This window comes from Fistularia commersonii, chromosome 7 (genome assembly GCF_037954325.1).
Source record: "Fistularia commersonii isolate RoL2024-O1a breed Wild chromosome 7, RoL_Fcom_v1.0, whole genome shotgun sequence".
NCBI classification, from domain to species: domain Eukaryota; kingdom Metazoa; phylum Chordata; class Actinopteri; order Syngnathiformes; family Fistulariidae; genus Fistularia; species Fistularia commersonii.
Window position 1 is genome coordinate 8,225,045 of NC_141290.1, and position 14,956 is coordinate 8,240,000.

At 55.4% G+C, this 14,956-nt stretch overlaps 1 protein-coding gene across 3 annotated transcripts in view; it reads right to left on the bottom strand.

Annotated features, from left to right (window-relative positions):
* Window positions 1–14,956, bottom strand: part of cacna2d2a (calcium channel, voltage-dependent, alpha 2/delta subunit 2a) — a 68,408-nt gene that overhangs the window by 12,131 nt on the left and 41,321 nt on the right. For all 3 annotated transcript variants that reach the window (XM_086149554.1, XM_086149553.1, XM_086149552.1), the window contains 15 exons: window positions 11,277–11,408; window positions 11,109–11,166; window positions 7,842–7,892; window positions 7,629–7,728; window positions 6,092–6,253; window positions 5,189–5,299; window positions 4,569–4,647; window positions 2,715–2,764; window positions 1,657–1,746; window positions 1,462–1,530; window positions 1,019–1,093; window positions 857–931; window positions 677–748; window positions 409–480; window positions 240–301 (listed from right to left, as the gene is read on the bottom strand). In XM_086149554.1, coding sequence (XP_086005680.1) covers window positions 240–301; window positions 409–480; window positions 677–748; window positions 857–931; window positions 1,019–1,093; window positions 1,462–1,530; window positions 1,657–1,746; window positions 2,715–2,764; window positions 4,569–4,647; window positions 5,189–5,299; window positions 6,092–6,253; window positions 7,629–7,728; window positions 7,842–7,892; window positions 11,109–11,166; window positions 11,277–11,408 — 1,258 coding nt within the window. The remainder of the gene's footprint in view (window positions 1–239; window positions 302–408; window positions 481–676; window positions 749–856; window positions 932–1,018; window positions 1,094–1,461; window positions 1,531–1,656; window positions 1,747–2,714; window positions 2,765–4,568; window positions 4,648–5,188; window positions 5,300–6,091; window positions 6,254–7,628; window positions 7,729–7,841; window positions 7,893–11,108; window positions 11,167–11,276; window positions 11,409–14,956) is intronic.

Sequence of the window (14,956 nt, forward strand, 5' to 3'; positions counted from 1 at the left end):
ATCAAATAGAGATGAATACTGATCAGATTTGGTGCTTGAAGTTCTGCTGTGGGTCAGAGGAGATGTTTTAGGACCACGGTGGGTTTGACTGGAGGAGTCTAACTCATATTGGATACCCCTTGTGCGACAGCTGTCCATCGAACCTGACTCACCAGAAGAATAAACCATAAACTTGTCTCACAGGTTGGAGGTGCGAGTGGGTGAGAAGGTCAAAGGGCGCGTCCTCCACACAGACATACCTGTAGTCAGTGCCCTCAACAGGTGTCCAGGTGTAGGTTCTCACCGCCTCGTCGATGTACCTCTGTTGGGAGCAGAGAGAGAAGGATGTCACCACGGTGGATGGAGCTCAGACGTCTGGAACCTTCTGATCGGCGGGAGGACGGCCGAGCCTCTCTTTTCACGACTTGCCTCATCGACCGACTTAACGAGCGTCTTGATTTTTCTCTGCCCCGATTTGCCATCAATCATCTGTCGTCGAATCTGAGAAAAAAAGGGACGGAAATTCTGCGGCGTGAAAACCCAAAGAGGCCAGAAGATCTCCATCACAGCTTCCTGTGATCCGGGGCCTCCGTGTGGACCGACGATCCAGCCTGAACCCTCGGCATTAACTCCACCGGCCTTCGCCGTGGAACATCTCAGGAGGAGCTCTGGGAGGAGCTCTGGGAGGTGACTGTACCTCTTCTTTGTTGTTGTCCTCCAGCTCTGCGTCCAGAAAGTCCAGAGTGACGGGCTCCCTGAAGTTAATGATCTAAACAGAAGGGGAAGCAGAGGGGGAAGTGGGGGCTGACGTCAATCACCAGGAAGGACCACCACCCAGCTGTGACTACAGAAGATCAGGAGACACTTCGGCAGGTACCTTGGGCCGCAGGTTAGGATGCAGCAGGACGTATCCGTTGGGGTCGATGGCAAAGGTGTAGCCATTGGCCCCCAGCTGTTTGGGGAGGAGAAGGGGAGTGACTCAGTAAGTGCTGATACCCTGGCAAAGAGTCTTCTGACTGGAGGACTTAGACTGGCTCACTCTGTACGTAGGCGTCTTCTTTTTGATTTCGTTGATTGCGATGTCCACTCCCATCACACCCAGGATGAGCTGGTTCTGCAGAGGAGCACAGGCTGATGAAGATGCAGAGGATGTCTTTCCACCTCCCAGGTCCGACCTCGCCTGCGGTCTAATCAGTCCGCATTTTCACAGCCCGCATCTCCTCAGCGGCACGCCGGCACTAAGCTGCCGAGATAAACCTTCTCCGGTCACGGATCCTGAGCGCCGGACGGGTTGGTGCCCCTGAATTCTAATCTACAGGCCGCGGTGCCGGCCGTCGCCTCCAGGGGGCGCCGTCGCCCCGGGTTACAACACACGACGTCGCGCGAGATCCCTCATTACCAAGACCTACGGTTAGATGTCCTACACCGAAGAGATACCGATCGTCTGGGGGAAAAAGCTCTTCTGCATCCGCGCTTCGGTACCTGGGAGTTTCCGTTCCCCAGAGTCTGGTTGAAGACGGGCACGGTTCCGGTGATGACCAGGCCCAGACCCTGAAGAGGAGCACACCGTTAGATGTTTGCTCTCTGTGGATGTCCAAGAAACAGGAGGTGGAGGAACTAGATCTGACACCCCGGGGCCAGGAGGACCGGAGGGTGTCTCTTGAAGGGTTCACCCACCAGAGCATCCTGGTAGACGTTTGTCCACTGGACCTGCTTGGCCTTGGGGCCGGCGAGCGCCATGGGCCGACCCAGAACGTCCAGGTACTCCTGGGACAGCAGGAGAACAAGTGCGTGATGAGCTGGAGCAATCAACGGCCATATTTACAGCGCCGGTCTTCGCGAGAACATTCACACCTCCATCACTCATAAAAGCGGGAGACCCGAGTCGGTCGGCTGTAGCCGCCGGCGTCCCGCGGGCCGGCCCGGAGCTCCAGGACGTTCTACATCATTATGGAGGAGCTATTAAAAACCCATTAGGGGTGTCAATGGCAGAATGGGCAAAAGGGGGAGGAGGTGCGGGGGGGGGGTTAAAGGGTTAAACCCACCAGACATCCATCAAACAAACAAACGTCTGCTTCAGGTCTCCATGACTCTCTTTGTTAACCAACTGATTCAACCCTCCTCTCAGGCAGGAAACAGAGGAGCAGCGACGGCGGTTCTCCTCGGTCCTCCTGACATTTTAAATCATCCACCTTTTCTTCTATCCGGGTGGGAGGCGCCGCTGTGACCTGTGGACCTCCTGCCGACCTCCTGCTGATGACTCACTAGGAGAACATGGAGGAGGTCCAGAGGAGCAGCATCCACCTCCAGATACATCCCCCCCCCCACCTCCCCCGTCTGGGAACATGGAAGTCAAGTGGGACCACATGATGATTGTGTGTGGAGGGCTTGAAGAAGGGTGGACATCAGTGTGTCCTCTGGGTGTATGCATGTGTGTGTGTAGCCCCCTCCCACCCCCTATAAAAATCTATTAAAGAAAGTGGCAATTCTGTGAATATAAATATATAAATTTATAAATATATAAATCTGGCGAGTTAATGGAACAGCTGACAGACCATTCTGGAGCCTGATTGCTCACCGAGGCTGGGGGAGGGGAGGCAATTTCTGCAGCTGAAATGAGGTTACCCCAGGGCCTCTGGAGGCTCCGGGGCCTGAGGAGTGTGTGTGTGTGTGTGTGTGTGTGTGTGTGAACCAGAGACAAGTTCTCTGGATCCACCCGGGTCCACCCATCTCACCTGGGTGTTGATCCTGATGGCCCCGATGGAGGGGATCTCGAAGTAGTAACCTGCAGGCGGAGAGCAGAGGAGAGGATCAGTCGACCGGAGCTGCAGCAGCTTCGCAGAAGGTCGTTCCTCCAACGGTTCCTGTTGGTGCTATGAAGACGGAGAAGCACCATCGTGTGCGTGATGCCGCTGAGTGATCGGACCGGACCGGACCGGAACAGAGTGGAGCGGAGCAGCGGCTCAAGCTGCGGCGCCCGGCGCTCATTACCTTTCAACAAAGAGCCGGGAAATGGAGACGGCGCCCCAGAATGTTAAGAGGATTCTCATTATTGGGATACATAATGCACTCTGCCACGCAAGGACACACACACACACACACACACACACAAACACACACACACACCTTGTAGTCTGCATGCATTCACACACATTTCTTGAGGAGCAAACATCAGGAGGGTGTAGGAACCTCTACTGAAAAGTTGCACGACTATTTCAACTTCAGGTCTTTCACTGAGATCGTCCAGAGATCTTCTCCCCAAAGAGGAGAGACCAACACAGCAGGATCTTCAGATGGACATCACCTCCTCATTGAGATGATCCATCCAACTTCTCATTCGTGGGAGGTTCCTGCGCGATCCTAAAGGTTGGATTTGGACTCTGGCAAGGAAAGACTCATGTCTGCCATGACCTGGGCCGGCGCGCCCGGTTCCCTGTCAGTCGAGAAGGGGGGTGGATTTTACCCTTCTGCATCCAACCAGGAGGCTGGTCGGCCTCGAAGCAGAAGAGCCCGGAAACACGCACCTTTGCCAGGCTTGGGTGAGAAGACGAGCGCTCCACGCCGCCATCGACCTCCCTCAGGGGAGGCGTCGCTCCCTGGACCTCCAGGTTGATGGTTTGGTCAGCGGGGGCGGAGCCACAGTCCTCTCCGGTTGAGCAAAACAAAGTCGATCTATCGCGGTTTCTACGCCGATGACGCGGCGCAGCAGGAGGGCATCCCATAATAATCCGGCCCTCGCCGTTTGGAGGGCTCGCCGTCTTTGTGTCTCACACCAGGATCTGGAGCAAGGAGGCGCGTCCTCAGACGCCGTCGGCCATATTTGTCTCCCCGAGTCCGGGAGGGCGGCTGCTTTGTCCTCCGAGTGACTGGGAGGTGACGCACTGAAGACGGGATTGCAGCTCCAGCAAGACAGCATTGTGTGTGTGTGTGTGTGTGTGTGTGTGTGTGTGTGAGTGTGTGTCACGGGTGAAGGGTGAGGGCCTGTGGAAGTGTCAGCGAGCTGCTTCTGCTGGAGTGAGATACCAAGGAGTAATAAGTGGTGGAGATAGGAGAGGACAGCCCTGTTGTCTCCAGCTGGCATGGACCTGAGCTCCCCGGAGGAGCCGAGGTCTAATCCCGGCCTCCCCCGGCCTGACGGGGGCTAATCATCCTGCCAGCAGACTCCTCCTGCTAATTAATGACAACTTCTGGGGAGATACTTCTGAAGCTCTTGGCTCTGCCGGCAATAAGCCCATCAGCCGGCGGCGCCGAGGCGTTGCTCCGGCGGCGATGGCGTGAAGGAGCCGCGTCACATCCGGCCAAACGCAATCATCGTCCCAGGCACAAAGGAAGCTCAGAGAAAAACGACGGTCCTCGACCGCGCCTGGTCAGCCCCTGGAGACCACAGGAGGCCACAGGAGGTCACCGCTGCTACTACACAGCAGCTCCACAGGTGGAACGGCTTCTTCTGCCTGAAAACAGGTTCTGAGGAACATCGTGGCAAAGCTCAACAGAGGGTCTCTGCACAGCTGGAGCGAAGATCCCCAGGGACACTGGTGTGTGTGCGTGTGTGTGTGTGTGTGTGTGTGTGTTTGGTCCGATCCGCTTGCCTTTGTTGGCGCAGGCGATCCACTGCAGAGGGGTGACGTCGTAGTTGTGTTGGCCGACGGAGAAGGTGAAGACACGAACCTGGACGGAGGAGGGGGAGAAGAAGATGGAAGTCACAGAGGAGTCAGGTTGTACCAGCACTGCCGGCCTTCACGGGAGGCGGGGCGACCTTGACCTTAGGAAGTCCTCACAGTGACCTTTGACCTTCAGGATCTCTGAGTGAAGACAGAACCTCCAGACAAGACATGAGACATGTCTGGGGAAACATCTCCTCCATGCTCCAGGAGATGGAGGAGAGCCTGATTGGGTTTGTCTCCGGCGACAGCGACAGAGAGCTCAAACTGCAGATTATTGCTGGATGACAGCAGCCGTCGCCATGGAGACGGGAGGTAATGGGCAGCAGGATAAACAGGAGGGGCGGCGGGGGGGTGGTGGTGGTGCTTTATGGGGCCTGGTGATGGAGTGTCCAATTAGTCAGAAGGTCAGATCTTTAACAGTGGCCATAAAACATCACGGGCGTTACGTGATGGATGGGAGGAGCAGAGGAGGTGTGAAGACGGTGTGGGCGGAGCCAGAAGCTGGGCAGGTATCTGCTGTCAGGGCGTCAGGAGAACACACTCACCGTCTTGTTGGGCCAGTTGTACTTCTCGAAGATCTCCTGCGCGCGGTCCTCCCCGCCGTCCGTGAACATCATGATCATCTTGTTGCAGTTGGCCCTCGGGGCAGAGCTCTCCTGAGGAACACGGGGGGGGGGGGGACATTAGCCGGACGATCTGCTCCGGTGCTCCGGAGAACATCAGCATCTGCCCTGTAGCCACCATGAGGAGGTGGTGACCTGGAACCCTGCGGAGACGGAGCTCCCGGAGCACTTTCACCCGGTGCGTTGAGCTTTGGCTGACTTTGTCCGGGGGGCTTTTGGGCCAGGCAGCGGCTCAGTTTGGACCCGAGCGCTCGCCGCGGTGTGCGCCTCGCAGCTGGCGAGGACGTGCAGGCTGGCGAGGACGTGCACGCCAGCGGCGCGTCAGCCTGACAGGACCCTAATCGAGATAAATAATCCCACCGCAACCGCCGCGATTCACTGTGCGGCTGCCACCAATCTGCTGCCGACGCCGACGGGGTGTGTGTGTGTGTCAGTGTGTGTCTGGGGGGGGGGGGCTCTGGGCTGCCAGAGGAATATAAAGTATCTGGAGCTGGTCTCCTCGGGCCGCGCTCATCAATCATCCCATCAGAGCCCATTAGCACGGCGGCCTCCTAAAACACACAGCAGCATACGGAGGGGGGGCACCTGGGCATGCTGCACGCTGGGGACAGGCGTTGTCACGGCAACGGCAACGATGGCGGATAAACTCAGCGGTTGAATGACTTACAGGGATGAGGAGGGCTGATGACAATCACTGATTAGCCCACGTGTAATGACACGTACTATCATGTAGTAGCATGTAATTGTGTATAAATATACAAGAACATGTGATAACATGGAATAATACATGATAAAATCCAATGGCAAATGTCGCCTGCTTCTTACATTGAGAAGCTGCTCGAAGGCGAAAGTGAAGCCCGACTTGTAGTCGGTGGTCCCTTTGGCCTGCATGTGCATGACGGCCTCCTTGAAGATCTTCTTGTTGCGCACGTTGGCCTGGACCAGCGTCCTGAAGCAGGGCACCACGGCGTCCGCCTTCTCGTTGAACTGCAGAAGGACACACGAAGACACCAAATTCAACGCCCTGCAGCTGCCGCTGCAGCCCAGTGCATCCAATGTATGTATGTGTGTGTGTGTGTGTCTGGATGCAGGCACGGGGGTGTGCAGATGCAGATGCACCCCCCCCCTCCCCCCCTCCCCCCCCATGCGGGCAGTAAATGTTGGTAATTACAATGTCCCTCACAAAGAACAGGTGCAGCAAGAACGCTGGTTTGAAGCGGCAAGCAGAAATCCAGCCAAGGTAATATCATGTGTCTCATCTCATCCACCAAATTAGCCTTAGCCTGAGCGTGAGTGTGTGAGTGTGTGTGTGTCGGTGCCGGGATTGGCCACCATGTTGGTAAAGGAGGATTTGCGTTGTGGCTGAAGGTGGCGCTTCTCATGAACACCAGGACAGGGAGACTCAGACATGGAGGAACACTAGTAGTAATATGAGTACTACTACTAGTAGTAATACTAGTAGTACACGTAGTACTATGTACTTATACTAAAGTGATAACACAGAGTACACCGAAGTACTCGGGGCTTCGCTCTGTTTGATGCATACGTATATCACATATATATGCAGTACAATTATACACAGTACAGTACACACATATATACAAATGTATATCTATACACACACACACACACACATATATAGCTATACACACACACACACACACACACAAATATATACATATAATTATATATATATATATATATACAACCCCACACACACTTATACCCCCCCCCACACACACACACACACAGAGGCAGAGTGAAGTCTGTTGGCTTTGACCTTTAATTCTTATCATGAGATCTAATCGGTCTTTTCTCTGATTACTGCTCCATGGGGGGGCGACGGGGGTTGGAGTGGGGGTGCAGACAGATGGACACCTCTGACAGGTTCACACGGAGAGGCTGCAGAAGCAACAACAACCGTCTTTACCTTCAACCACCAGACTTTACCTTCAGTAAATTGGGTTCCTAATCATCTGCGGCAAATGTTCTGTAAGGAAGGTGACAATCAGATGCCTCCACCCCCCTTCCTCCTCCTCCTCCTCCTCCTCCTCCTCTACCTCTTCCTTCTCCTCCTCCCCCTCCTCCCCCCCGGATTGCTCTGCTCATTTGGAGCTCATAGAGCTGGGATTAAGTGGATTATGAAGGATTATGGAGAGAAGACTCCAAGCATCCCTGCGTCTTATCGCCGCCTCGGCGCCGGACGGCGGCCATGTTTCCCCGATTGTTTGTCCTGACGGGCGGCGGGCCGGGGGCGGGGCAAAGGCCACCAGGGTGGAGGCGCATCTCCGAGCAAACATCTCCCCGCCTCCCGATACCTGCAGGGAGATGGTTCCTCCACCACCGGAAGGTTTCTACTCACTCTGGCCACGTTGACGTAGTCGTCGTCCGACAGGGTGTCCAGCATCTCCACCACGGAGGTTTTCATCAGCTTGAGGGTGAGTCCGCTCACACTCCCACTCCTGCAGACACACACAAACGCTGCCGTCGTCTCCACGCTTGGACCGGGACCTTCACACAACTCAGAGCGACCCTTAGGAGGAGATGTTCTTCGGGCTGGGGATGAGATACTCACACGTCCACGATGATGACCATGTCCTTTGGAGAGGAGGCACCTTGGATGTACCTGCAGAGAGAGGCAGAGTGAGTCTTCTTTCACTGGTCGCCATCACCTGAAGGTCTGGAACGGTGCAGACACCGTGGGTGAAACATCTGTGGGAGCTTCTGTCAACCCCAAGATGTTAAATTGAGAAGAAGCTCCGCGGAGATAGGTCCTCCCTGCACCAGAGGATCAGCTACTTCCTGTCTGGGGAAACATCTACCTGGCCGCGTGCCTCCTCCAGGCTCTGAGGACCAACCGCCGCCTTCTCCATCACACACTCAGTGAGGGTTCTCTGTGCTGGAGAAGCTCAGCAGGCCGCTGGATCTCAGAGCCCTGGAGGTGGGCGTGACGTTCAGCCCTCATCCAGGCCCCGACAGGCGAGGAGAAGAACCCGGTGGAGCCGCCCTTCCGCCAGCTGCCTGTAGGCCTCGGGAGATCTTCTCGTGCTCAGCCGAGCCGATATGGAGGCAGAGAGCGGGGAGGGCGTAGCATCACTCCGACCCCGGGGGGCCCTGACATCCCTCTGCAGAGTCTGGACCTGCATCTGGAAACCCGCCACCCCACCCCTACCCCCAGCGCGCCTCAGAAGGGTCGCATTCACTGAGCATGCTCAGACGGAGCACGGCGAGGGGAACGGAGGGGAAGAATCCAATTATTTCCAATAATAAAGAATGCCACTTCAAAGGTAGAACTTCAGCTGCTCCTCTGCCGTGGAGAGGAACCCTGGTCTGGAGCCATCAGCTGCACGGGCACGCATGACTTTTATCAATTTAATTACCCGAATCTTAATTTGCGGGAGTGAGACGGGGGAGGAGGAGGAGGAGGAGGAGGAGGAGGAGGGCGCAGGCTTCACGCTGCTCCTTTCTTCTCAGCAGATGGGCTTTGTGAAAGCAAAGCAGGACCAGAGCCGGTCAGGAGGAGGTCCACGTCTAGGGCCCCTCGGGCGCCCAGCGGAGACGCCCCGTCTGGAGATTGGAGGTGACGGGTCAGCCGCCGGCGGCGGTGGTGCCGGCGGACGGCGGCGGGATTTCATTAACTCGGCGGTCAGTCCATCTCTCTGAGGAGAAGAGCCCTTTCATGGGACTCCACGTTCTTCTGGAGGGGCACGGAGTTAATTGTTGGAGATGCATACGGCCGTCGTCGCTCCTCGGAGGTCAACCCCCGCCATCGGAGCCTCTCCGAGAGGAACCGAGGCGGCTTCTGCTCTGCACAATCCGCCGCTGACGCCGCCACGTCCGAGGAGATGATTGAGAGGGTCTTCACTGATCGAGGGGCGACTGAAGGAACCTCTGGACCTCCAGCTAAGAGCAGAGCCCAGCCTCTCCGGACCTGAACTTCTCTGGTTTCTACCTTCTCCTGCGGCCAGGGTGGAACCTGAGGATGGGAGGATGTTCTCAGCCTGCGGGTCCGCAGCTCGGACAGCCGGACGGGCTGCTTCTCCAGGCTTGGACTCCTGGATCCAGGTGTGATGTTTCTGCATGGGTTGCGGTCAGTAATTACTCCATTCTTTCCCTGTCATTACCCACCCACACACACACACACACACACACACACCAGGTGACCAGCAGATGGGCCTGGCTGGTGCTGAACCTCCACCCCATCTGTGCCCCAGCTTCCAGCCAGAGCAGGTCAGGACACCGCCAGCTCAGATGGTCAGTGGTGAAGCTCTGGTTCTGCACCACATCTGGGCTCTTTATCTGCTCCTTAAGATCTTCAACTCCAGTACCCCAACTTGAAGTTTCCTCCAGCTATTCCAACAAGTGCTTCCGTCTGATGCGGGTGGAGGTTAGGTGGTCCGAGAACATCTCATAATTCACAGATGACGTCCTGATGGATCTCCAGCAGGTGTGGAGGTAAACCTGCAGGAGGAGAACATCACAACCACGGTTCGGGACAGTACCGTCCGGTACCTTCTCCTGGAAACCCTGTTTATCAGTTCATGTATGGGAACATGGTCCACCACCAGAAAGTCAGAAGGAGTCCCGTCAAACCCGGGTCTCCATCGGCAGCCCACTGAGCTCCAGCAGCCAGAGGGACCTCCCTCAGCTCCACATGGAGGTCCTCCATCTGCCCAAACACATCCAGGAACACTGTCTGTTCTTTCAGAAGCAGAGCTTGTCGGGTGGAGGTCCAGACCTCCTCATGGATCCACATGTCTACTCTAAAACTCTGTTTGTGTGTGTTGATGGGCTTATTATGGTATGTCCTGCTCCTCCAGGGCCGGTGGACGTGGTGGCAAGCAGAGATCGAATTAAGATGGTGGTGGAGGGCGGCACTGGACACCCTGAGGGTGGAGATGTTGTCAGTGCGGGCTTATTTACTCCCCCGTCTGCTGACTGGTGGAGATGTTTACTCCAACCATGCTCACAGCTCCTGGGTTTGCCCGGGAACCCTCCTGTGACCTCAGCTCTGCAGACCTCAGGTCACACACCTTCAACCTTCTCCTTCCGATACATGAACTTGCTCCGGCGTCGGCCCGCGTCCCTGCCGCCGAGGTTCTTCTCCTTCTCGGGTTCTTCTCCTGCATGGCCAGCCATAGTCGCACCAGTGTGACCTGACCTGCAGTCCAGACGGCTCAGGTTGCTATGGCGACAGGACGTGTCGGAGGCTTCGGTGTGAAGAGCAGGTTGACAGACATAGGAGAGAGGAGGGCTTCTGAGAAGAACTGAAGCATCTCCTCCCTTGTCTCTCCTTGTCTGACCAACTCGTCCTTCTCTGTCCTTTCTTTCCTTGCCATCTCCATCGCATGTCCCGTGATCCACCTTCACGTTGTCTCCAGACCGTATTCAAGATGCCACCTTTATTACAACCATGTTTCTGGAACCTCCTCCAAGTACCGTCGCCATGGGAACATAGAGAAGAACCTGTCCGAAATCCCCCTTCAATTCAAGTCCACAAATTTCTCAGCAGAACGTTGTCTCATTTGTTTCCCTGCTGGCGGGAGCAGGGCCTCCTGGAAGCTCAACCTGTTGGACAACCATCAGGGAGAACCGACAACCAGCTCAGCTCCGGGTTAGCGCCCGGCGGCTAACAGGCCCGGCCTGTCAATCACCAAGCCCCGCCCCCTCTGCCCCACAACATCCTGTACATCAACTTTCTCAAGGTGCCGCTACTCCCTGGAACCAACTAGAGTACAAGGATCTAGAAATACCTGCAGAAGATCTAGAAGGCATTGGGGTAAACAGTAAATAACGCAGTCGGAGAGGGGAGGAGTGGGAAGCAGGTGAGGAGCGGACTGACCAGGGCCTCCTGCGGACGTCGTACAGGTCGATCTTGTTGGGCGCTCTCCAGGGCGTGGCTGGGGGAGCAAGAGCAAAGGGTCAGTTGGGATCGGGTCCGACCTTCTGATAAGACACGAGTTCTGCGGCCGAGGCGCTCCGGGGAGGTGGCGTCCTCCGCCGCGCCTACCTGGGTAGTAGCGGGTGACTCCGGTGGCGCTGCCGAACACCTGCCAGCGCAGGGAGCTGTCCTCGCGCCGGTTCTCCATGAAGACCCGCTCCAGGGCCTGAGTCCAGTTCAGCTCGTTCAGGATCACCGGAGCTGGAAGGAGAAGACGCGGCGGGGGAGCAGCTGTCAGGAGAAGGTCCATTAGATGAGTATTATGGTCTGCGGCAGCTAGAAAGGCGACTGGTCCTCTGCGGACAGACCCGGACTCATCTTTACGTCCCATCGGTGTCCAGACAGGGTTCTACAACAGGCTGATCTGATGCTGGTCGTCGCCGTAGTAACCGGCGTCCAAGCATGTTCTCCTCTCAGGCGGCAGCCTCAAGGTCACCCCTCCCCGAACCGGCCGGGGGGGGCAGGTTAAGTCCATAAGAGCAGAAATATGCAGCGGCGCTCTAATCTGGGTTCTAATCTGGGTGATCTGTCCCGCTGCAGACCACCAATCCCAGATTACCTTGGACGAGGTCATATGTCACTCACGGCGTGCGGCGGCCGCCGCCGAGAGCGGCAGAGGATTTGTGAGGACAGGAGGAAAGGGGAATACGAACGAGGGCCGGTGTGTGCGTGTGTGTGTGTGTGTGTGTGTGTGTGTGTGCGTGTGTGATTGCACGCTGGTCGCGGTGTGAGGTGAAGGTTGTATTATTTAAAACTGATTTATGGTTGTTGACATTCTGATAGTCGCACTTTTCCATGTTCAAACGCTTGCATTGTAACCTTCTCAGCACACACACACACACACAGACAGGTTCTACCTCAGAATGCACACAGACAAAAAGTTCCTAGTATCTTGCACACATGCACACGGACACACACGTGCACGCTGGCAGCAGGCAGTTCAGTGACTGCAGGACAAGAAAAGAAAATGTGAAATACAAATAACGGCTATCAGGGTGGGGGTGGTGGGGGGGCGGAGCGGGGAGTGTGTGGGGGGGGGTCGCGGGTTTTCTTCAAAACTCACTGACATAAAACACAATGGAAGAATTGAGGAGGGCGAGGCAGATAAACACACACCCTGGGGTTGTGTGTGTGTGTGTGTGTGTGTGTGTGTGGAGAGTGTTTTCTTCCACCAACAAATAACAGAATAACACAGCGGGAAGGGAAACTACCCCGGCAGGTCCGGTCCTGGTCAGGTACACACTGAGTTCAAACAGGGACATCAGACAGTCAGCTGAGTTTTTAACAAATAAATTCTGGTTCTGATTCTGGTTCTAGTCCTGGTCCTGATCCAGATCTGGTTCCACTGATGTTCCTACAGAACCTTTGAGGGCATCAGAGCACGGGAATGTTCTCCAGGCTCCTGACTAACACCGGAGAACCTGCCAAACTCCAGCTCTGGGGGAGGATCAGTGACATCACTGCCCCGGGGCGACACACACACACACACACACACACACACACACACACATACACCAAAACACACACACGCAAACAAACATACACACGATGTATGTGTTTGTATTTGTCCACACGGTGTGCTCCGACAGCAGCCTCCTTCACGCAGCCCATCAGTCGGGTGATGGCAGTTGCTAAGCAACAAAAGCAGCGTTCAGGGTCCGACTGACGGAACTGGGATAGAACCGGCGCCATTGCGGCGTCCCGGAGGTGGCTGGCGGGTCTGGGCCAGGATATCGATCCCTCATCCAGGTCGTCAATAACCCAGTGATCAGCTCTAAGCCCCACCCCCTCTGCGCTCTCATTGGTCTGGAGAGAAAAACAACCCCGCAGGAACTCGGGTCCCAACTGTTTCCTGCACCATGTGTGTGCACGTGCATTGGTGTGTGTGTGTGTGTGTGTGTGTGTGTGTGTGTGTGCATATGCACAAAAGGTGGATGCTGCTGAAAACACACACGGCAGACGGTCTTATGGAGAGCAAAGAAAAACATTTGGAATCAGATGCTACCTTTTTCTACCCTGTCCAGTTGCACACACACACACACACACACACACACACACACACACACACACACACACAGATACACATAAATCATCAGGTGATCTGAGCAGAAAAAGGAGCCTGTCAGAGATAAGCGGTGCAGCCAGCTAATTCTCGGAGATTTATTCTGGGATGTGCAGTGACTCCTCCGGACACTTGATAAAAAGACAAATTTCCCCTGGGGAAGGTGGGGGGGGCAGCTCATCCTTCACGTGAACGCCGTCTCTCTGATATCTTTTAAATGTAATCCATCAGCCAGCACTCGCTGACATTCAGGACACACACACACACACACACACACACACAGACACACACAGACACACACACACCCTTTATGGAGAGTGGGGAGACAATTACCAATGGGATTTATGGAGCGTTGCTACCCCTCACCCGTCTGTAAGCCCCCCCCATGCACACACACACACACACACACACACACACACACATTCCCTGCCTGCAGTGAGGAGCCGCACTTCCTGCCTCCACAGAAAAGGGTGTGGTGTTCAGGGGGGCAGAAAATCATCCATTCAAAGATGCATCGAGATGCTCCACCGGATGATTCGAAGTCACACAATTATTTTTAAATCATAAATATGGATGGATGTTTTCCGTTTCCGCCTGGACCTTTCGAAGTTGCAGTACGGCTGAAGGACACAGGTGTGACCCCAGTGGGGGAGCGGAAAAAAATAAAACAATGCAACGTGGCGGAGGATTGAAACAGCGGCGGCCGGAGCGCAAGAAGATTCAAAGGGGAACATCTGGGGAACGTCAGTTGCCATGAAGTTCCTTGGCTAACAATGCTAATCGGAGGAACCGCCCACGCTAACGTTAGCCTTGGCTAACAAGGAGGAGACTTTTGTTTCCATCTCGGTGTGAAAGCGTCACACACCCACCTACAGGTGGAGGTGGAGATGAGGGAACATCTCCCCCCCCCCAGACAGCAGATATGAGGGAACATCTCCCCCCAGGCAGGAGAAGATGTGAGGGAACATCTCCCCCCCAGGCTGCAGCAGTGGGCAAAGCGTTCGATTCTGCCGGGGATCAGAAGAGGAACCTTCGGCGTCTCATCTGCAGAAGAATTCTGCTTGTGAGCGGCTGCCTTTCTCTGTGGAGGTGGGAGACAGACAGTCCTCTGGGGGGGAGCGACGGAGGGGGGTATTTGGGGCAAATAATGTTTCTAATTAAAGGAGGGAAGTAAATATGAAAAAAAGAAAGGACATGAAATGTAATTTTTGAGCCTGCTGGTGAGTGGAGAGGGTTTACTGCGCCCACTGTTCTAATTAATGTGGGGGTAAACGATAGCGCCCCTTCACTGAGCACACAAACACACACACACACACACTGGATGAGCGGCGGAGTCAAAGACGGAGTGCGAAAATGCCGCCCACAGTCTTTCCACAGTCTTTCTCTTCCCTCGTGGTTTAACTTTAAATTCCATTTTCCTTTATCCCCCCCGTCTCCCTTTCTCCCCCCCCCATTTAAATCTGGTTTGATGTTGAGGGGCTGAGTTGATCTCCAGCCGGGCAGAAGTTTCCCTCACTCAGGGAACCCGGGGTGTGTGGGACGGATGCGTGTGTGTGTGTGTAAGTGTGTTTGCACGGGCACGCACACACCAACTTTGACTGACACACACCCAAGCTCACACACAGAGGCTCTAAGTTGACAAATGTATTTATAATAGCAGCAGTAAGAACGTGAGGGAAAGTGCTGT